Source organism: Rhinatrema bivittatum, chromosome 7 (assembly GCF_901001135.1).
Source record: "Rhinatrema bivittatum chromosome 7, aRhiBiv1.1, whole genome shotgun sequence".
In the NCBI taxonomy this organism is placed as follows: Eukaryota; Metazoa; Chordata; class Amphibia; order Gymnophiona; family Rhinatrematidae; genus Rhinatrema; species Rhinatrema bivittatum.
This window is the reverse complement of record NC_042621.1, coordinates 146,814,793-146,837,616: the sequence shown is the minus strand read 5'-3', so window position 1 is coordinate 146,837,616 and position 22,824 is coordinate 146,814,793. Positions and strand designations below refer to the sequence as shown.

General features: G+C 47.8%; 1 protein-coding gene across 1 annotated transcript in view; it reads left to right on the top strand.

Moving 5' to 3' along the window:
• Nucleotides 1–22,824, top strand: part of GRID1 (glutamate ionotropic receptor delta type subunit 1) — a 2,200,418-nt gene that overhangs the window by 2,065,329 nt on the left and 112,265 nt on the right. The window contains 1 exon segment of the mRNA XM_029609310.1: nt 22,050–22,245. Coding sequence (XP_029465170.1) covers nt 22,050–22,245 — 196 coding nt within the window.

The window sequence follows — 22,824 nt, the reverse complement described above, 5'->3', positions numbered from 1 at the left end:
TATTTCTCCTCTTCCCCTCTCCTGGATCTCTCAATTTTTTACAAACGCATGCATAATTTCTCTTGCCTTCTCTCCATCATTTTACCCTGATCCATGCAGGGCTAGTAATGCTTCCCTGCCTCTCACTGGATTGGTTTAGTGTGACAGCTAGAACCAATCAGCAGCCAAATGAAGAAAATTGGCATCAGAGCTTCCTCCTGCCTTGGACTCTGTCCTACTGCCCACCTGCACAGTTGGAGAAAAGAAGCTGCAGCTGAGCAGAGTTGGTGATTTCTAGGACCCCAGAGATCCTGGATGGGAGAACTGGAGGCAGGTCTCTAAACCTTGCACGTCTGGGTCAAATCCAGAGGGTCTCCAGGTATGAAAATGGGACAATGTTGGGGATGGGTCTGAGCAAACAAGGTTCAAGCAGGGAGGCCCTACTAGGGCAGGGATATTGCAAAGGGAAATTGTGATGTGTTTCCCTTTGCAAATTGACTTGCAGGCCTTTTGCAGGACCACTCAGTGGGTAAGCTCCAAATTAGCCTTAAAAAAGCAGAAGGAGAAAAAATGTGTTTTATTATTTTATTAATTTGGACTAGGGTCTATCCTGAAATGCTAATCAACTCATCTTTATCAGACTGGCATATGTGTGAATGCTGCAGAAACTTGAGTCAAGATCTTTTGCAGACTAGTAATAACACATTCTATAATTTACTTTATATCAATCACAGCTGGATACAAAGTCTTCTGCTTCCTCCTTTTCATCTAAAATAATTAATATCATTAACAGCATTAATGCAAGTTCATTATCATCAGTGTGTTTAAAAGTCACAAACTATGAACTGCATGGCCATTTTCTGTTTTCCGAGATATGGCTCCACTCTGCAAAAAGAAAGAAACTGTTGAAAAGCTTTATTCATTATTTTTTTGAATTTTAGATCTTCATTTTATTTATTTATTTATTTATTTTTAGTTTTTATATACCGATGTTCCTGTATAATATACATATCACACCGGTTTACAAGGAACTCAAACTGACGCCTCAGTGGGCAGTTTACATTGCAACAAGATAACAAGATAACAGATAATATGGGGGGGGCAGCGGAACTTGGCAAAGGATACAGAGATTAAGCATAAATAGCTAAATAGAGGTAACTAAATATACAAAATACAGTAAACAATGTACATAAGGTGGAAAAGAATATATATGAAAAGGTGGAAAAGAATATATATGAAAAGAATCATATAGTGCAATATCTGATTACAATGTTAAATCACTATAGTATCTCTGTTTCGAATATAAAGTATATTAAAAATGAACAACTATTCAGATTTCAGCATGAAGGTCTTTAAATGATTCTCAGTATTAGTAAAATAATATATTCTTATCATGAAGTAGTTCTGCTTTATGCAACAATGCAAAATCAGTGTGCTAGTAATGATATACAGTATATATAATTATAAATAATACATATTGATGCTATTCCCATTGTGACTGTAGAGACGTAGTCACAGATCATTATTTTCTTGTGTTTTAAGTAAAGAAGATAGGGCAGAAACAGGAAAACAGGAAGCCTAAAACAGGCATTACTAGCAATATAAACAAAGTGCTTCCAAATATATTTGAAATTCAATCAAAGTATAAAGTATCCTACTTACTAAGGGGGTCATTTCAAAAGCGATCACACACGAAAAGTCCCTTTTTGCGTGCGATCACTAAATGGGGGAGGAGTCAGGGTGGAGTTGGCCCCAAAAGAGGAGGAGTCAGGGCGGCACCGGGCCGACGCGGTGACATTGCTGGTGGTTAAAGGTAAGGACCATTATCACCGCCAGTTTTGCGCCGAATAACTACACCTTTTATGGTGTAGTTATTCGATGCAAAAGCCGGCAGCCAGCATACCGCAGTAATGCGATGGCTGCCGGCTTTCGCAGGCCCATCCCCCGCTTCGTCCCCCATTAACGCTGGATTTTCTAAGGTCTGTGACCTTAGAAAATCCAGGCCTAAGTGTTGTTAAAACACATTAAAAGTATATTAATCCTCATTATTGGTAACACTTGCATGAGAGTTACCCATAACGCTAAGAAAATTGGTGGTGGTGTGTGTGTGTGTGGGGGGGGGGGGGATGTGCACAGCAAACAGTGAATTGAAATGTATAAAAAGCAGCTCATTGATGTTAAAAAGACTTAAAATGGATCACAATAAGCCTTGCAATCCATAATAAACCTTGAAAAGTAAACTGCATCTGAGGAGGAGGAGTTAAATTTCTGAAGAGCATCGACACTAATGCACCTACCAAAACACAGACCCAAGTAGAATACAAATACACTTTATAGTAACACTAGCCGTTAAGCCCGTAACAACGGGCTACATTTAAAAAAAAATTTCGGTCCATTTCCTTCCCACTCCCTCCCCCTCTAGTCTCCCTCCTCCCTCCCTCACCTCACTCTCTCCTCCCTCCCTCCCTCTAAACCTCCCCCTCTATTCTCCCTCCCTCTCACCTTCCCCCTCCCTCTCTCTCCCCCCCACCCTCTCCTCACTCTCTCCTCCCTTCTCCCTCCCCTCAGCTCACTCTCTCCTGCCTCCCCCTCCCCCTCCCCTCACTCTCTCCTCCCCTCCCCTCAGCTCACTCTCTCCTCCCTCCCCTCACTCACTCCCCCTCTCTCATTCCTCTCCCCTTTCAGCTCATCCACAACCGGCAGACGGGGGCTGTCCCTCCATCCCTTGCGTGCGCCGCTGCTACTGCTCTTCCTGCTCCTGCTCGTCGTCGCCGCCGCTGCTACTGCTCCTCCCGCTCCTGCTCCTCGTCGTCGCCGCCGCTCCTGCTCCTAGCGACCCAGCGCCATTTTTTTTTCAGGCACTCTGGCCGACGTGCTCGCCCGCGCATGCGCGGTAGAGCTGCTCTCTACTGCGCATTTGCGGCACGTCGATCAGGGCTCCCTTATCTAGTAGATAGTACATATTAAGCTGTCTAAAATAACATAAACCCACAAGTGTACAGCAAAATACAAACAATAGGGAAAATGTAAAAAACGTATTAAAAAATAAATCTATAGAAAAAAAAACATTGTATTCAAATTACTTAATTCGCACTAAAGATTTTGCATTCAAAAATATTTCTTATAAAAATACAAAAATTATATGAAAAAAAATAGTATATAACTATGGTCATATTACATATTCCACATATCTGAACATCAAAATATGTGCATAATTATAAAGCATATGATAGTAAGGATGTGAATCGTTTTTGAACAATTTTGGTTCCTGGCTCCCGACGTCACGCGTGGAGGAGATCGCCCCCGGACCCCCGCTGGACCCCCAGGGACTTTTTGCCAGCTTGGGGAGGCCTCCTGACCCCCACAAGACTTGCCAAAAGTCCAGCGGGGGTCCGGGAGTGACCTCCTGCACGCGGGCCGTATTGCCAATCTTCAAAATGGCGCCGCGCTACCTTTGCCCTGTCACATGATAAGGGCAAAGGGCCACCGGCGCCATTTCTCAATGCAGCCATGGCCAGAGAGCTGGAGATCGCGTCGGGACCCCCCACTGGACCCCAGGTAATTTAAAACATTTTGGGGGGGTTCGGGAGGGTGGGGGATTTGTTTCAAAGGTTCGGCGTGGGTTTTAGGGTTTTTTTGGTGTGCCGGTTTTCCCGCCCTCCCCCGATTTACGATTTTTAATGATTTAAAAAAAAAAAAAACAAAAACACAACGATAAGATTTCCCTTCCCCCCCAGCCAAAATCGATCATTAAGACGATCGATCACACGATTCACACCCCTATATGATAGAGCATATAATAAAAAGCACCGATACACAAACCTTACATCAAAAATTGTAACACAAAACAACACGCTAACCTCCACCCCACCAAGCACAGCAAAAAATACAGCCCCTCTTTTAAAAAATGAATCACAAAACTTTCTATTGATCATTTAACATTCAAAAAAAGAATGCATTTATCCCACACTACAAACTTCCACTAAGGGATACCACAATCTTTCACATGTCTTCAAATATTTACCACAGTGTAACATAACTATGTAAAATAAAGAGGTATGTGGAGGGAAGTGAGATCCAGGTGGCCTTGGAGCCAGAAAGATCTTTTGGCATATTCAGGTTGGGGTATTATTTAGCTACAAGTTGCATAGTTTTATCTGAGGAAAGGGTGGGGGGGGGGGGGAGGAGATTTATGCTGAAGATCTTTGCTGGAAGGAATAGAAGAACATAAGATATTCCATAGTGGGTCAGACCAAGGGTCCATCAAGCCCAGCATCCTATCTCCAACAGTGGCCAGTCCAAGTCACAAGTACCTGGCAAGTACCCAAACAAATAAATCTCAGGGTACTATTGCTTATTAATTAATAGCTGTTTATGGATTTTTACTCTAGAAACTTACCAAACCTTTTTTACCAACTGCCGAACAACATCCTCTAGCAATGAATTCCAGAGTTTAACTATGCACTGAGTGAAAAATAATTTTCTTCAATTTGTTTTAAAGGAGCTACTTGCTTACTTCATGGAGTGCCTCCTAGTCCTTCTATTATCTGAGAGGGTAAATAACCAATTTACATTAACTTGTTCAAGTCCTTTCATGATTTTGTAGACCTCTATCATGTACCCCTTAGATGTCTCTTCTCCAAACTGAACAACTTTAGTCTTAACTCATATGGCAACCGTTCCATGCCACTTATCATTTAGGTCATCCTTCTCTGCACTTTCTACAGAGCAGCTATGTCTTTTTTGAGATGCGATGACCAGAATTGCACACAGTATTCAAGATGCTGTCTCCCCATTGTTATGACCGTCGCTGCCCGACGTCTCCACTCCTCCCTCTTTACCTCTTGGCGACTCCCTCTCTGCTCGCTGGAAGCTTTGGTTGCCGTGGTGTCATCCTGCCATTCTCCGGCATCCCCGGACCAGCTAGAAGCTGTACTCCGCCATGTTCCCAGAATGCCTAGGGGTGAACGCGTGGCGTGGCCCCGACTGAAGTACCAGCAGTGGCGCAAATCCTCAGGGCGTCCCCTGAGATGACGTCATCCGTTCCAGATATATAAGATCTCTGTAAACGATAACTAATCAAGTTAGCAAAGGTTATGGTATACGGGTTACTTTACCTAAGCTACTCTGCCTCCTCAGACTTACCAGGGGTACCCACTCCTCCGGGGCCTCACTCTCTCTTTGTTTTTCAGGTCACAGTCTGGAACCGGTACTCACTCCTTGAGGGCCCATGTTCCTGGACTGGTTGCTGAATACCTCTTCTGCCTGGAAGTCATCGCTGTCTACTATACCAGTGAGTCACCATCTCTCTCTCAGAGCTTTCCCTGGAACCAGGCACTCGCTCCTCGAGGGCCTAACTCATTCCAACACCTGGACTACTTCTATGAGACTATTGTGTGAGTGTTACTATCAAGGTTCGGTACCGGAACTCTGCATACCCTGCCTCCTCACTATATTTAGTTTCTCTACAGTCCAGCCATCCTGGGATCACTGTTCCAGTATCTGAGGGACTACATCCCAGCTGGGCTCTTCCAGCTCACTACTGCCACCTCTGGTGATTCAATATACTGTTTAATAAAAGAACTAGTGTGTGTCTGTCTCCAACCTCTGAGCCTGACCGGTGGTCCCTCTCGGGATCTTCCCCCGGGGGCGTGGTCATCTTCCACCGGCCCAAAGATACACCCACAACTACCACAAAAAATAACAACCATGGAGCAATACAGAGGCATTATGACATCCATCATTTTATTTGCCATTCCCTTCTTAATTATTCCTAACATTCTGAGTTGATGATTTCAATGTATTGTCCACTATGACGCCAAGATCTGTTTCCTGGGTCTAGCTCCTAACACAGAACCTAGCATTGTGTAACTACAGCAAGTGTTATTTATTCCTATATGCATCACTTTGCACTTGTCCACGTTAAATTTCATCTGCCATTTAGAAACCCAATCTTCCAATCTCACAAGGTCCTCCTGCAATTTATCACAATTTGCTTGAGATTTAACTCCGCAAACTTGATCACCTTACTCGTTGTACCCCTTTCCAGATCATTTATAAATATATTAAAAAGCACTGGTCCAAGTACAGATCCCTGAGGTACTCAACTGTTTACCTTTTTCCACTGGGGTAGATTTTTAAAAAAAGCGCGTTCACGGACTTTTGTTTGCGCACCAGGCACAAACAAAAGTATGCTGGATTTTATAAGATACACGCGTATCTTCTAAAATCCTGGATCGGCGCACGCAAGGCTGCCGATTTTGGGCAGCCGGCGCGCGCCGAGCCGCGCAGCCTGTCACCTTTCCCTCCGAGGCCGCTCTGAAATCGGAGCGGCCTCGGAGGGAACTCTCTTTCGCCCTCCCCTCACCTTCCCCTCCCTTCCTCTACCTAACCCACCCCCCCGGCCCTATCTAAACCCCCCCTTACCTTTGTCCGTAGATTTACGCCTGCGAGAAGCAGATGTAAATCTACGCGCGCCAGCAGTTCGCTGGCGCGCCGTGCTCCAACCCAGGGGCTGGTCCGAAGGCCTGGACCATGCCCCCGGGCCAGCGCCACGCCCCCGGTCCCGCCCCCGAAACGCCGCGCCCCGCCCCCGAAACGCCGCGTCATCGGGTCCCGCCCCCCGACAAGCCCCCTTCCAAAAACCGCGGGACCGACGCACGTCCCGGGGCTCTGCGCACGCCGGCGCGCAAGGCCCTGCTCGCGTAAATCCAGGTGGATTTACGCGAGCAGGGCTTTTAAAATCCGCCCGACTGTGAATATAGACCATTTAATCCTACTCTCTGTTTCCTGTCTTTTAACCAACTTGAAAGCAGCAAAAGGACATTACCTCCTCTCCTATGACTTTTTAGTTTTCTTAGAAGCCTCTTATGTGGGATATATGCCTTTCGAAGATTAAAGTTATGTATTTGGTCACTAATGGGTTGTTTGTGTTTGTTTGGGAGGGGTCAGCACCAGTGGCATAGCCAGAATTGATTTTTTGGGTGGGCACAAGGTTAACATGGGTGAGCTGTAGGCATGCGGATCTGAGACCTAATAGTTGTTTTCTTATTGATAAATAATGCCATATACCGCACCCTAGAATGGCTTAAGTAATTTGCAACAGCCATTATGTGTCATGTATGAAACTTTAAAATAATTTACTTCAGTTATTTCAAGTATAGAAAACAATCAGATCCAATCATGTAATAAAACAAAAATTAATGTATTCTTTCATGAACCGTCTGCAGAAACCCAGAAATCTTCATAAATACAATAAAATATAATTAATAATCAGAACAGGTGCAGCGCAGAGCTAGGGCAATTCACATTACAGCTAACATGAAAAAAAAAATTCAAATTCTGGTGTCATCTCAGCAAAAAATAACCATCTACTGCTATTTTGTGAAGTAACACAAACTCTTGCAAAGAAAGAGTCATCTAGAACTTTGCCATAAAATCACAGCACTGACTCTCAGGATTCAAACAGCAACCTTATGAAAAAGCAGCAATGCAAATACTACACCAGTCCCTAGAACATTAATACATCACCTACTGAAATAACAGAACAAGCTGGACTACTACAACAGAGAAACTATGTGCTAGAAATACTGCATTTCTGTCACACACAGGCAAAACTGAGACCGACCCTTACCTAATATAGAAATAAGAGACTATAAATTAGAAACAGAAACATGCAGATAAAGCCAAAATACAAAGCCTGAGAAACTAAAATGTCTGAAAGGTGGAATACTTAAGAAAGAGAAAAATTCAAAAATATAAGAAATGCACATTCCTAAAGATAACATATTTAAATTGCTAACATCTCAAAAAATAATAATAATAAAAAAAAAAAAAAATATATATATATATATATATATATATATATATATATATATATATATATTTTTTTTACCTTTGTTGTCTGATCTTTGTATTTTTTTAATCAGTTGGTCCTGGTCTCTTTTTCCCATTTTTTCCCTTGTTGCTCTTTTCCTAATTCCTTTTCAGTGTCTTTCTTCTACTACTGTCTTCTTCCTTTGCACACACACACACACACTTTCTCTCACAGACTCCCTCACACACTCAAGCTCTCATTCTCATATGCTCTCCCCCCTGCCCCAAGCTCACATTCTCTGCAGACATACATACAAGCTCTCACTTTCTCACCCCTCCCCAGGCTTATATTCTTATGCACACACAGACGCACATTCAAGCACCCATTCTCACCCACACACACAAACCCAGACTCCCATTCTCACCCACAAATTCAAGCTTCCACTCTCACCCACCTATTCAAGCTTCCACTCTCACCCACCTATTCAAGCACCCATTCTCACCCACACACATTCAAGACTCCATTCTCTCTCTCATACACACCCAGGCTCCAATTTTCACACACACACACCAAGGCTCCCATTCTCATCCACACATACACATTCAAGCCTGTGCACAGTTTCCAATTCCTCCCCCCAGAGCAGGAAGATCAGTTGGCCTCTCCTGCTGCCACCGGCCTCCTGCTATCTTCAGGCCGTTCGGCCGACCAATCTTCCTGCTTGGTGGGGGGGGGGGGGGGGGGAGCAGAAGCTGTGTGCAGCATTTCCGCTCTCCCCCCCCCCCTCCAAACAGGAAGATCGGTTGGCCGTATGGCCTGAAGATAGGAGGCCGGTGGCAGTAGGAGAGTCCAACTGATCTTTCTGCTTTGGGGGGAGGAAGTGGAAGCTGTGCGCGGCGCTTCCGCTCCTACCCCCCCCCCCCCCCCCAAAACAGGAAGATTGGTCGGCCGTACGACCCAAAGAGAGCAGGAGGCCGGTGGCAGCAGGAGAGGACAACTGATCTTCCTGCTTTGGGGGGAGGAAGTGGAAGCTGTGCGTGGCCCTTCCGCTCTCCCCCCCCCCCCAAACTGGAAGATTGGTCGGCCATATGGCTGCAGGACCGCTTCCCCATGTGTGCCGTGATGGCGTGCCAGGCCTGGGTCCTCCTCTTCACTGTTGCGGGGATGGGATCCCTCAACAGCCTTGCAGTTCCAGTGCCAGTTGGGTGGGCCTGGGTCTAAATTGGGTGGGCAGCTGCCCACCCAGGCCCACCCGTGGCTATGCCACGGGTCAGCACAGTCTGTGCTACACGCTCTATAATAGCCTCAAGTGTGCTACTATTGGGCACGTAGCATGGGGTGGGGGGGGGGGGAGATGGCTTCCAATACTGTGCATACATTTCCAGCTATATAATTGTATATTACTGGTATGACTGCAGAATTTACTAAGTATATCCTGCATGTGTCGCCAGATACTAATGTACCTTAAACAAATATACTTTAGTTAATTGGTCTCTTTATTAGGGATGTGCAGAAGAAAAAATTTAATTTCAGTTTGCTCATTTGTTTTGTAGGGCATCTCCATTCATTTCAAACAAAAAAAATATATATACTATTCTTTTTGTTTGTTCATTCATTTCCCTTTATAGTCAATAACAGAAGTAATGCAGCCAATTTTGGGCTCCTAAATTGGGATTTAAATCATTTTGAATGAAACTGGTGGGTAGATATCATCAAAAGGGTGAAGGCATAGTAACCAAATAAGATTATGTCAATGTGACACTAAAAGAGGTATGAAGGGCCCAAGGACCATTGCTAGTTAACAAGACTGTGGCTGGGAGTGGCATAGACAAAACTCCATTTACAGAAGAGAATTTATAGGAAGAGCTAGGAAAAATGAAAGTGGAGAAAGCCATGGGGCCTGATAAGCTCAGGATACTGAGGGAGCTCAGAGATGTGCTAGCGGGTCCTCTGTGTGATCTGTTCAATAGATCCCTGGAAATAGGAGTGGTGCCAAGTGATTGGAGTAGAGCAGATATGGTCCCGCTTCACAAGAGTGGGAGCATAGAGGAAGCTGTAAACTACAGGCTTGTTAGGCTCATCTTGGTGGTGGGAAAATTAATGGAGACTCTGCTGAAGGAAAGGATAATGAACTATCTAAAATCCAGTGGGTTGTTCAATCCAAGGCAGCATGGATTCACCATCCAAGAATTGGATCAGGGAAGAGTGCTTGATGTGATTTACTTGGATTTTGTAAAGTTTTTGATATGGTCTCACATAGAAGACTCATGAATAAAATGAGAATCTTGGGTGAGAGCGCCATGGTGGTGACATGATTTAGAAACTGGTTTATGAATAGAAGATAGCATGTAATGGTAAATAGAACCTGCTCTGAACAGAAAATAATGTTAAGTGGAGTGCCACAGGGATTGGTGTTGGAACCAGTTCTATTCAATATCATTGTGAGCGACACTGCAGAAGGGATGGAAGGTTTCATTTCTCTATTTGCAGATGATACTAAGATCTGCAACAGAATGGACATGCCGGAAGGAGTAGAGAGAATGAGACATGATTTAAGGAAGCTTGAATGGTGGTCAAAAATATGGCAGCTGGGATTCAATGCCAAGAAGTGCAGAGTCATGCATCTGGGGTATGGTAATCCAAAAGAGCTGTATGTTTTGGGGTGAAGCGCTGTTGTGCATGGAGCAAGAGAGGGACCTTGGGATGATATTTATCTAGCAATCTGAAGATGGCGAAACAATGTGACAAGGTGCAAGCAAAAACCAGAAGAATGCTGGGCTGCACTGAGAGAAGAATAATGAGTAAGAAAAGGGAAGTGATAATCCCCTTCTACAGGTCCTTGGTGAGGCCTCACCAGGAGTACTATGTTCAGTTCTAGAGACCGTATCTCAAAAGGGACAGAGACAAGATGAAGGTGGTCCAGAGAAGGACGACCAAAATGGTAGGGGGGGGGGGGGGGGTCTCCATCAAATGACATGAGAAAAGGTTGAAGGACCTAAATATGTATACCTGTAGGAGAGGAGGTGCAGGGGAGATATGATACAGACCTTCAGATAACTAAAAGGTTTTAATGATGCACAGTCAATGACAAATCTTTTCTGTTGGAAAGAAATCAGCTGAACTAGGGGTCATGAAATAAAACTCCAGGGAGGACAACTCAGAATCAATGTCAGGAAATATTTCTTTACAGAGAAGGGTGGTGGATGCCTGGAATGCCCTTCTAGAGGAGGTGGTGAAGGCCAAAACAGTAAAAGATTTCAAAGGGGCATGGGTTAAACCCTGTGGATCTCTTAAAGCTAGAGGATGGGAATGAAAAAACGAGTACATGGGGATAACCTGTTGGTGTGGCAGTTGCTACTCTTAACCAATAAGCCATTATGCTATTTATACTACCTCATTATTGCTCTCTACTTCAGTGGCAGGGGGGAAAGGGGAAGTAGATTTAGACAGCAACCAACAGGGACATTGAATTGTACAGTCTGACAAAAACAAACAAGCATGGGGGTAACTTGCTGATGCGGTGGTTACTACCCTTAACCAATAAGCCTGATACTTTGATGCAATTCCAACATTGTTCTCTGCTTCAATGGCAAGTGGTAATGGGGAACTGGATTCAAACAGCAACCAAAAATGGCCCTGAATTTGATGGTCTGGGAAACTGATAATTATAAAGGTGACTGGTATGGCACAGTAGTTACTACCATAAGCTTGCTGGGTAGACTGGATGGATCATTTGGACCTTTTCTGCCCTCATTTCTATGTTTCATTTCTAAGTACCCACAGTGGGACAAACTGGTGCCAGCAGTGGCATTTTCAGAGAAGCAAATCAGCAAGCCTGGCCAGATCACCCCAAGTTTGCAAAAGTGGGGTTAAGGGCATCAATACCAGTGGCATGAATACCCTCAAGGTTGTACGAGAGGGGCAATTTGGTACCAAGTGTGGCATGAATAGCTCAAGAAACCATAAAGAGGGAACAAGGCAACAAAAAAAAAATCCACAGTGGTGATAGAGGGAGAAAGAGTGGCATAAAGACCCCAAATCATCATATGAGACACAAAGAGCCATCCAGAGTAGGAATAACAACTCAAGGCTCCAATGAGGCAAAGAGCATCAACCAAATTGATAGAAAGCCAAGGACAGAGGGAAGCCAGATGAAATCTGTGGAGGATGCCTGATGTCTTTTCTTTATGGCATCATTAGATGAAGAAGCTGGCTATTTTAACTTCATTGGATGTAAAGAAGCTTCTGACTAAAGACACCAAATGCTCTTTAGCAACTAGCTGTGATTCAGGAAATCCGAGACACAATTCCTCTGAATTTTTTTTTTTTTTTTACAAATAATGTCTCCATTAACTCAGAAGTAGTAATCATGTGTTATAGATCTGCTCCCCCAGAGGGGCGGAGCTAGCAATCTGTTATCATTCAGCTCCTCCCGAGGGGAGGAGCAGCAATATGTTATGGATCTGCTTCCCAAGAGGGGAGGAGTTAGCAGACTGTTAGTAATCAGTTCTTCTAGAGGAAAGGAGTTAGCAACCAGATGTAGATCTGTTCCTCCAGATAAGAGGAGTTGCAATCTGTTATGGAATCTGCTCCCCTGAGGAGAGTAGCCAGCAGTCCATTGTACTCCGTAGATGGAGTTAGTGATCTGTTGTGGGTTGACTCCCCACAGAGTGGCAGTCTGTATGATACCACTCTAGTAGTGTAAGGAATGAATACTTAATGTAAATTGGTGAATCCTTGGGCCACTGGCAGATGACAGCGCCCCCAGGAGGATATCCTAAGAAGGACCACCGGCTAGGCTGGAGTATGGAGACAAACACAGATAGTTCTTTATTAGACAGGAAGTAGAACCACCAGAGGTGGCAGTAGCGAGCTTATGTGCCCAGCAGGGCTGAAGTCCCTCAGATACTGGAATTGCGATCTCTGGGTTGCTGAGCTGTAGAGAGAGACTATAGGTAGTGAGTAGACAGGTTATGCTGGATACATAACCAGTAGTAGATGATACACTCACAATTGTAGATATCTGTAATGGCTTCTATGCAACAGAGAGTCTTCAGTATATTCAGGAAGAGGAGCCGTAGGTGAGTACTGGTTCCTATATGCAGTCTGCAATAAGAACTCACAATATCTGTGCATGAGATGGCTTCTGAGATAGAAGAGAGTTTTTGAAGGGTTTTAGGAACATGGGCCCTCGTGGAGCGAGTACCGGTTCCTATCTGCAATATTAACTCACGATCTCCATACCTGCAATAATGTCTTAGACAGAAGAGAGTCTTCAGAGATTAGGAACATAGACCCTCATGGAGAGAGTACCGGTTCCTATCTGTAATAGAACTCACAGTGTTCACGTCTGTGATCGCTTTCAGGCAGTAAGGAGTCTTCTGAGCATTCAGGGATGTAGGCCCTTGAAGAGTGAGAACTGGATCCCATCTTAGCAATCTGAAATCAAGAAGAGAGAGCGGGGCCCCCGAGGAGCAGGTACCCCTTGGGAAGCTGAGGAGGCAGAGCAGCAGCAAGAGAGTTATCCCCCCACCTAACTCCATTTGTAGTTGCAAGCAAAGACCTTTTAAGTTGGAAGTGGATGACGTCACTACGGAGGACACCCCCGAGGTTCGCGCCCTTGCCGGTACAAACTCTGGAGCGTGCACACCCTTATGTCATCAGGAACATGGCAGATCCGCAGCTTCAGGCCAGCCCGGGGATTCTGGGGAGAAGTGGTGAGGAGAAGCTGCGGCAGCATCTGTCCGTCAGACCCGAAGGGAGTCGCCACAAAGGTAGAGAGGGTGGAGCAAGAGCGAGAACAGGCACGAACGCAACATCATGGAGGAAAGTGGTCCTGGTCCAGGAGCTACACTTCTGCAGCCCTTGCTTTTTGGTGTGGTATAATCAATCAAAGGCTGAAAACCTGATGAGACCAGTTGTGAGAACCATAAGGGAACCACATTTGAAGAAAATTTCCAAGAGGGAATGAAATCATTAATGATAACTGGGTAGGTCAGATTTATGAACAGCATCAGGTGGCAGGACCAAAAGTTGGCAAGTACCATCGAGGAAGGAGATTTGGAGAGCACCAGGAAGATAAGCACAGCAGTGAAGGGCACATGACTGATTTGGAGGGGCTGCAGCAGCAACAGTGGTGCTAACAATGAGTTACTAGGTTGGCCTTCTATAGTAGCATAAATAGCTAACTACGGCAAGGATCTTGTAGATTGTCTCTCTCTCTCTCTCTCTCTCGTACTTAGCAGCTAAGTAAATGCAATTCTCTAGGTATTAATGTGAAAATTGAATGCACTTTCCAGTAATACCTATGTGAAGTGCTAAGATAACACACATTGCAATAAAAAGGCTATTACCATAAAACTGCTTGATTCACTAAGGCTTTTATCCCACTCTGTGACTATGGGAAAATACCTTGATTAATCAGGCCCTTATGTTGGCTATGTCTGAGTATTGACCTCATCCAGTGGTGCTGTGTACACTCAGTAGTGATTGACAACTTTTCCACACAGAAAAAAAACCTGTTAAACAAAACCAATAAGATTGACAACTTGTACTACTCTCATTGCTGTCCTATCTCAGACAAAATAGAGGCAAATAAACAAGCACTGCTACAATCTGCACACTCCTACCCTGTCCCTCCCCAGTGAAAAGAAAAAGCAGCATTGCTACTGCCTCTTTTTTTCTAGCACAGTGAGACCACTACAACAGAGAAGGCTAAAAAAAAGCTCTTTATGAGGGCCAAATCCTTCTTTTGCCAGCTGTTTGTTTTAATTTTGGGAGAGCTTCTCAGCATAGTCTTTCCCTAACATCTGCTAGAGGAAATATAGATCTTCTTGCACATGCTCATGTTGCGGCTCCGGGCCGGCCCCGGCCGCCCCACTCACGGTTTCGCGGTCCCGCTACGCTGCAGCCCTCCCCGGGCCTCCGGGGACTCATGCCGCCACGTTTTCGGCGTCCCCACGCGGCGCCCGGGCCTGCCTCCGCTTCCCCTGCGCTGCTGCCGCCCCGCCGAAGCAGCCAGCGTCTTGCCGCGGCTGGCTCCGCCCCCTAGGGGCACGCGCGCGTCTCGGCCCGAGAATTAAAGGGCCAGACGCGGGGAACCTGCCTCCACCCTCCAGTGACGTCAGACGCGACTGGGCTACTTAAGCCCTGCAGTCCCTCTCCTCAGGGCCTTGCAACGAGGTTCCCAGGTTCGTCCTGCTCCCAGTTGCCGTGTTCCTGCTCCTCGCTTGATTTCCTGGTTCTTGATTCGGATTGGCTGTGGTTCTTCTTGGCTCCTGACTCTGGTTTGGCTTCGGTGACTTCTGGCTCTCGACTCGGTTTGGCTTTCGGTACTTCTCTGGCTCTCGACTTGGACTGGCTGACGACGACTTCTTTGGCTCTAGACCGCGGACCGGCTGACGGCGATTCTCCGGCACCTGACCCTGGCTTGGTGAGCTACTACTCCGTCGGCAGAGATCTCCTAAGTCCCAGCGGCTGGGTTCCTACGGGCTCCTCCCGGGGGGACACCGGCTTCCAGGGTGAACCACCTAAGTCCCAGCGGCCGGACTCCTACGAGCTCCTCTCGGGGGAGTACCGGCTTCCAGGGCGAAGATTCTCTCCCACCGGGTCAGCTCCTTCTCCGGGCCTTTGGTCGCATAGGGCCCTTCGTGTCTTCCACCCAGCAGTCCGCGAGCCTGTCTTCGCCGCCTCCCGGTTGGAACCGGTGTCTCTACCTCTCAAAGGTATTCCATCGCCTGGTTCCGATCGGCCCAAGGGTCCACGAAGCTTACAGATTGCAAGGCCATGGACCCGGCGGATCTTGCCGGCCTCAAAGCTATTCCTGGCCTGGCCCAGAAGTTGCAGCAGCAACAGACCTGCCTCGACACGCTGATGTCGACAGTACAACGTCTGGCAGACCGCGTTGATGGAGCCTCCGCAGCAAGTTCCCGGATCTCTATGCCCCAGGTCAGTCCCGACGCCGCCGCTCCCGTACAGATGCCTGCTCCATCCCGATATTCAGGGGACCCGAAGGCATGCCGGGGGTTCCTCAATCAATGCTACATCCGCTTCGACCTGCTACCCGCCCAATTCCCTACGGACCGAATCAAGACGACCTTTATAATCTCCCTTCTGGATGGGAGACCTCTGTCTTGGGCTTCAGCTCTTTGGGAACGACAGGATTCCCGACTAAATAATCTGGTTCAGTTCATCAAAGCCTTCCGCAGAGTCTTCGATGAGCCTTCCCGGGCCTCCACGGCCGCTTCCGAACTGCTTCAGCTCCGGCAGGGCAATCGGACCCTAGAGGAGTACGCCACAGAGTTCCAGACCCTGGCCACTGAGCTGGCCTGGGGGTCCGACAGTTTGCACGGCATCTTCATGGAAGGCATCTCCCCCCGTCTTCAGGATGAGCTCGCCGGCCGTGACCTCCCCGACGGCCTTCAAGAGCTCATTGAACTTGCTGGGCGCGTAGACCGACGAATTCAGCGTCGGTTCCGAGAGCGACGGTCTCCTCACGGCCAAACCACACGTAGGATCACTCCGCCTCGAGTCCGGCCGGCTCCACCTGCAGCCACCACGCCATCTACCGAGGAACCCATGCAGTTGGGCCGTGGTCCCCTATCTCTGAGGAACGCCGACGCCGCCGTACCCAAGGACTATGTCTTTTACTGCGGGGGCCAAGGGCATTTTCTGGCCCGCTGTACAGAACGTCCGGGAAACGCCCAGAACCTAGAGCTCAGCGGGGAGTTGACTCTAGGCAACATTTCACCTAGCTCCCCATGTACCGTTCCGGTACGCCTGTGTCTCCCGGAGGGAGGCTTCGACACCCTAGCCCTAATCGACTCTGGGTCCGGGGGGAATTTCGTCCTCCAGGAGCTGGTACAACAGCTACAGCTCAAGGTTTGCCCACAAGAACCGCCTGTGCGGGTTTCCTCCATTCAGGGGAACCCACTTCCTGGTATAATAGCCACTCGCACCAGCCCTCTGAAGCTTCAGGTGGGAGCCCTCCACCAGGAGGAGATCTCGTTTCTTATCTTGGAAAAATCCATCCACCCGGTCATACTGGGCCTACCCTGGCTTAGGGAGCACTCTCCGGTGATCGATTGGAGGTCCCTTCAGATTACCTCCTGGAGTCCTGCGTGCCACCGTCATTGCCTTCCTGCACGCCCGCTGCAACCCATTTCCCTCTGCACGGCCTCGTTAACAGTACCTCCGCAGTACCATGCCTTTCAGGATGTTTTTTCCAAGGAGAAGGCAGAACTACTCCCGGAACACCGACCCTTTGATTGCACAATTAATTTACTACCAGGAACCACCCCGCCCCGGGGGAGAGTCTACCCCCTGTCTCTGCCGGAGACCCGAGCGATGTCTGCCTATATTAAGGAAAACTTGGATCGGGGTTTCATCCGACCCTCCAACTCCCCGGCAGGGGCCGGGTTTTCTTCGTAGGGAAGAAGGACGGGTCTCTTCGCCCCTGCATTGATTATCGGGGCTTGAATCAAATCACTCGCCGAGACCGGTACCCGTTGCCTCTGATTCCAGAGCTGCTGGACCGCCTTCAAGGGGCTCGTGTTTTCACAAAATTAGACCTCAGGGGTGCTTACAACCTCGTTCGAATACGCCCAGGGGATGAGTGGAAAACCGCTTTTAACACCAGGGACGGCCATTACGAGTATCTTGTCATGCCGTTCGGCCTCTGTAACGCTCCAGCGGTATTCCAAAATCTTATGAACGAGGTGCTCCGGGACTTCTTATATACGTCTGTTATTGTGTATCTGGATGACGTGTTGATCTATTCCCAGGATCTCAAGTCACATCGCCAACACGTCCGGCAAGTTCTTCAGAGGCTAAGGGAGAACCACTTGTACGCGAAGCTAGAAAAGTGCCAGTTCGAACAAGAAGCACTGCCCTTCCTAGGGTATATTGTCTCCTCTACGGGCTTCCGAATGGACCCGGACAAGGTGAGCGCCATCAAGGATTGGCCACAACCATCGGGAGTGAAAGCCCTTCAGCGGTTTTTGGGCTTCGCGAACTTCTACCGCCAGTTTATCCCGCATTACTCTAGTCTGGTGGCCCCTCTGACGGCCCTCACACGGAAGGGCGCGGACGCTCGAAACTGGTCTCCAAGAGCTAGACAGTCCTTCCAGGATCTCAAGGAGGCTTTCTTACAGGACACTTGTCTCCGGCATCCGGACCCCCAACGCCAATTTATTGTGGAGGTGGATGCTTCTGATGTCGCCGTCGGGGCAGTGCTGCTCCAAACCTCACCAACCGGCAAGACCCGGCCTTGTTCATACTTCTCCCGCAAGTTCTCTCCGGCCGAAAGGAATTACGGGATTGGCGACAAGGAGCTGTTGGCCATAAAATTGGCGTTCGAAGAATGGCGGCAGTGGTTGGAGGGAGCCCAACACCCGATCATCGTATATACCGATCATAAGAATCTACAGTACTTGTCTCATGCTCAAAGGCTGAATCCCCGACAAGCCCGTTGGTCCCTCTTTTTTAGTCGGTTCGACTTCTCGCTTCACTACCGACCCGCGGCCAAGAATGTCCGGGCTGATGCCCTCTCTCGCACCACAGAGGTTGACGACACAACGGAGTCCCCTCAGTACATATTGGACCCAGCTAAAGTCCTACTGGCTGCCACGGACGTAGGACCTGAGGGGAGGACGGTGGTTCCAGTCCGTTCCCGGAGGAAGGTTCTGGCATGGGCACACGACTCCTTGACGGCTGGTCACCCTGGGATTTCGCGAACCCTGGAGTTGCTCACTGAATTTTATTGGTGGCCACGGGTGAAGGAGGATGTCCGGCAATATGTTCAGTCTTGTCCCACGTGCGCTCAGCAAAAACCGCCACCAGGACGCCCGTGGGGGCTACTCCAGCCGCTCCCTATTCCCACAGAACCGTGGTCTCACCTGTCCACCGACTTTGTGGTGGAGTTGCCTCCCTCCGAGGGGAAAACCGTAATCTGGGTCACGATAGACCGCTTCTCTAAGATGGCACATTTCATCCCTTTACCCAAGCTACCTACGGCTCCTGAGCTGGCTGACCTCTTTGTCCAGCATATTTTCCGACTACATGGATTGCCCTCGCATATCGCTTCGGATCGCGGCCCCCAATTCACGGCTAAGTACTGGAGGGCATTATGCAAGAAGTTTGGGATAAAGTTAGATTTCACTACGGCATTTCACCCCCAGGGTAACGGCCAAGTGGAGCGGACCAATCGGTCTCTGAAGACCTTTCTCCGAGCTTTTGTAGATGAGCTCCAAGACAATTGGGTCTCCCTCCTTCCCTGGGCGGAATTCTCTCACAATCGCCATAAGCACTCCGCCACGCTACAGTCCCCCTTTCAGCTAGTCTATGGGAGGGTCCCAAGACCCCCACTGCCTTTACCGGTGACAGTTACCTCTCCGGCAGCACAGCTAACGGCTAACCAGCTTCACCACCTCTGGGTTTCTACGCAGGAGAAGCTCCGCAGCACTGCAGCTCGCTTCAAGACGTATGCCGATCGGTCTCGACGGCCCGCTCCGGTATTCTTACCCGGGACAAGAGTATGGCTAAGTACTAAGCACATTCAATTACGGACCCCCTCCATGAGGCTAGCGCCTCGTTACATTGGACCCTTTCCGGTGGCCGAGCGCATAGGGGAGGTATCCTATAGACTACGACTACCCTCCTCACTTCGGATCCATGATGTCTTCCACGTGTCCCTCCTCAAACCGCTGGTGCTCTCTCGATTTCGGGCTTCCCCGCCGGAGCCCTCCAAGGTGTCCTCGGATCCGGATGTCATCTACACGGTACAAGAGGTCTTGGATGTCCGGTGCCGTCGCCACCGCTGGGAGTACCTACTGTCCTGGGAGGGTTACGGTCCGGAGGAGAATTCTTGGGAGCCTGCTTCCCACGTTCTGGATAAGGACCTTCTTCGACAGTTCCATCTCCAACATCCGGACAAGCCGCGACCCCCCGGGAGGGGGCGTAGGAGGGGAGGTACTGTTGCGGCTCCGGGCCGGCCCCGGCCGCCCCACTCACGGTTTCGCGGTCCCGCTACGCTGCAGCCCTCCCCGGGCCTCCGGGGACTCATGCCGCCACGTTTTCGGCGTCCCCACGCGGCGCCCGGGCCTGCCTCCGCTTCCCCTGCGCTGCTGCCGCCCCGCCGAAGCAGCCAGCGTCTTGCCGCGGCTGGCTCCGCCCCCTAGGGGCACGCGCGCGTCTTGGCCCGAGAATTAAAGGGCCAGACGCGGGGAACCTGCCTCCACCCTCCAGTGACGTCAGACGCGACTGGGCTACTTAAGCCCTGCAGTCCCTCTCCTCAGGGCCTTGCAACGAGGTTCCCAGGTTCGTCCTGCTCCCAGTTGCCGTGTTCCTGCTCCTCGCTTGATTTCCTGGTTCTTGATTCGGATTGGCTGTGGTTCTTCTTGGCTCCTGACTCTGGTTTGGCTTCGGTGACTTCTGGCTCTCGACTCGGTTTGGCTTTCGGTACTTCTCTGGCTCTCGACTTGGACTGGCTGACGACGACTTCTTTGGCTCTAGACGCGGACCGGCTGACGGCGATTCTCCGGCACCTGACCCTGGCTTGGTGAGCTACTACTCCGTCGGCAGAGATCTCCTAAGTCCCAGCGGCTGGGTTCCTACGGGCTCCTCCCGGGGGGACACCGGCTTCCAGGGTGAACCACCTAAGTCCCAGCGGCCGGACTCCTACGAGCTCCTCTCGGGGGAGTACCGGCTTCCAGGGCGAAGATTCTCTCCCACCGGGTCAGCTCCTTCTCCGGGCCTTTGGTCGCATAGGGCCCTTCGTGTCTTCCACCCAGCAGTCCGCGAGCCTGTCTTCGCCGCCTCCCGGTTGGAACCGGTGTCTCTACCTCTCAAAGGTATTCCATCGCCTGGTTCCGATCGGCCCAAGGGTCCACGAAGCTTACAGCTCATTTCTTTCAGTGGGAAGACATCCATGTCACTTGATCCAGATAGCAGCTACAGGCTAGTTAAAAAGATGTTGCACTGTGATTTATCATCTGTCTTGTCTCCTTGCCCCCTTGTTCTGCCTCAACTCTGACAAGGCTGTGAAATCACACATGCAAAAGTTGGTTGCTACGTTTCCCAATTGTTTTTTTGCTCAGCATTGTACAGCCATATAAACAAATGAAATAAAACATTTCATTTCATGTGTGGGACCACACCATTCTTTTTGAGGGTCCACAAATGAAATGAAAATAAATGTATTCATTAAGTTTTGCTCATTTGTTTCAAATTAATATGCATCCCTAATTGTTCCCTATCCTATCAGAAACTCACCAGCTGTAATTGCAGCAGTACAATTAGTTTCTCTTCTGGGCTCATCCATAAACCTGGAAACTTTGAGCTATTGTGTGTGCATATGTATAGTTATGGTAGTAACTGTAGTGGTCATGGGCACTCTGTATTTTCTGGTACACACAATAGTGCAAAAATCCATTAAGTTGATTTCAATGCTTCTTTCCCAGAAAGATGCCACCAAGAATGTAAGTGCTTCAGTACCATTGCAGACCTGCGTTGCTTGACAACTGGATGCCTCTTTCCAATTGCTTCAGCTTTTCTTTAGAATGATTTCCTGTCCATTCTCTCCTTCCCCACTTCTCTGATATTTCCTCTTCTCCCCTTCTTTTTTTTCTTCTCACATCATTGCTTCTTTCTACTATCTCTCATCTCCCCCCCCCCCCTTCTCATCCCTGCTCTTTTTTTTTCCCACTACCCCAGTTTGAGCCACCATTTCCTGTGCTGCGGTAATAATTAGTATTGTGGAGCTGTCATGCTCTGCTTCTTGTCTGAGTGCACAGATCTGTTGCTCTTCCAGCTATAGCTTTTAGTTCCTTCTTCACATTGGGCAGGCAGAGCTTCTTCTGGGGTGAGACTGGTGCCATCACTAGTGGAGGACCTTACCTGGGAATCACTGAATTACACAGAAATATTAAAATTAATATTATATGATCCTGAAGAAATTTAGGCAAGTTGTACCAAACTCTAATCAATATATCTGTGTTCACATTTTTCAGTATTATTTGTTTCAATAAATGTATTAATATGGCTGAACTTTATTATTTTCTTGAAAAACAAAATAATTCCAATTTTAATGAAGCTTCACTTTGCTTTCAAAATATTGAAGGAAAAAGCTGTTCAAATTATGTTGATTCTTACTAGCTGCTATGTTTCTTTTGAAGAAAACAATAGAACAGAACATATTTAATTAGGAAATGCACTCTTCGTCTAGCATGGCATTAGTATTTTATTATCTCTTTGATTGCAGAACATTTCAAGACCTAGCCAAACAAATGGACATGTCTTATGGCACAGTCAAGGATTCATCAGTTTATGAATACTTCAAAGCAAAGGGAACAAACCCTTTGGAACAGGACAGCACATTTGCTGAGCTTTGGAGGACCATAAGCAAGAACAATGGGGCTGATAATTGTGTGTCCAGCCCCTCTGAAGGCATCAGAAAAGTAAGCTTGGATTAATAGATTGCCCTTATTTATTCTTTTGTATTTCACTGTGATTTTGCAAAGCTGCTTTCATACAGAGTCCTTTTACTATGACAAGCACATTTATTATTAGGTTTATACCAAGTTATTATGACTGGACTAACAATGTAGCATAACTGTTGTGAAAAAATAGCAGAGTTACAAGAGAACCCAGTTTATTCCCCAAGTTTCTGTGTACTATGTGACTTCAAATAAATCATTTGGGGGCATATTTACTAAATGGAATTAATATATGTTAATACCACACAAATTGTGAAAAGTTGTTCAAAGCATACTTGGAAATCCAGGAGCAAAGGTGTGCTAAAAAATGAATTTACAGGAGGTCTGGTAAACAGACAAAAGTCAGTAATTATGAATGAACACATCACAAGAGATTTATTTCAAAGCAGGGTCAGTAGTCCCCTAACACTAGACCATGTTTCACCAAGGCTGCATCAAGAGGGACGGCTTACATCAAAAGCACTTTAGAAGCATAAAAATTACTTAAACAAATATCTGGAAATAAAAAAAAAATGAAAAAATAATAATAATTTAATGATA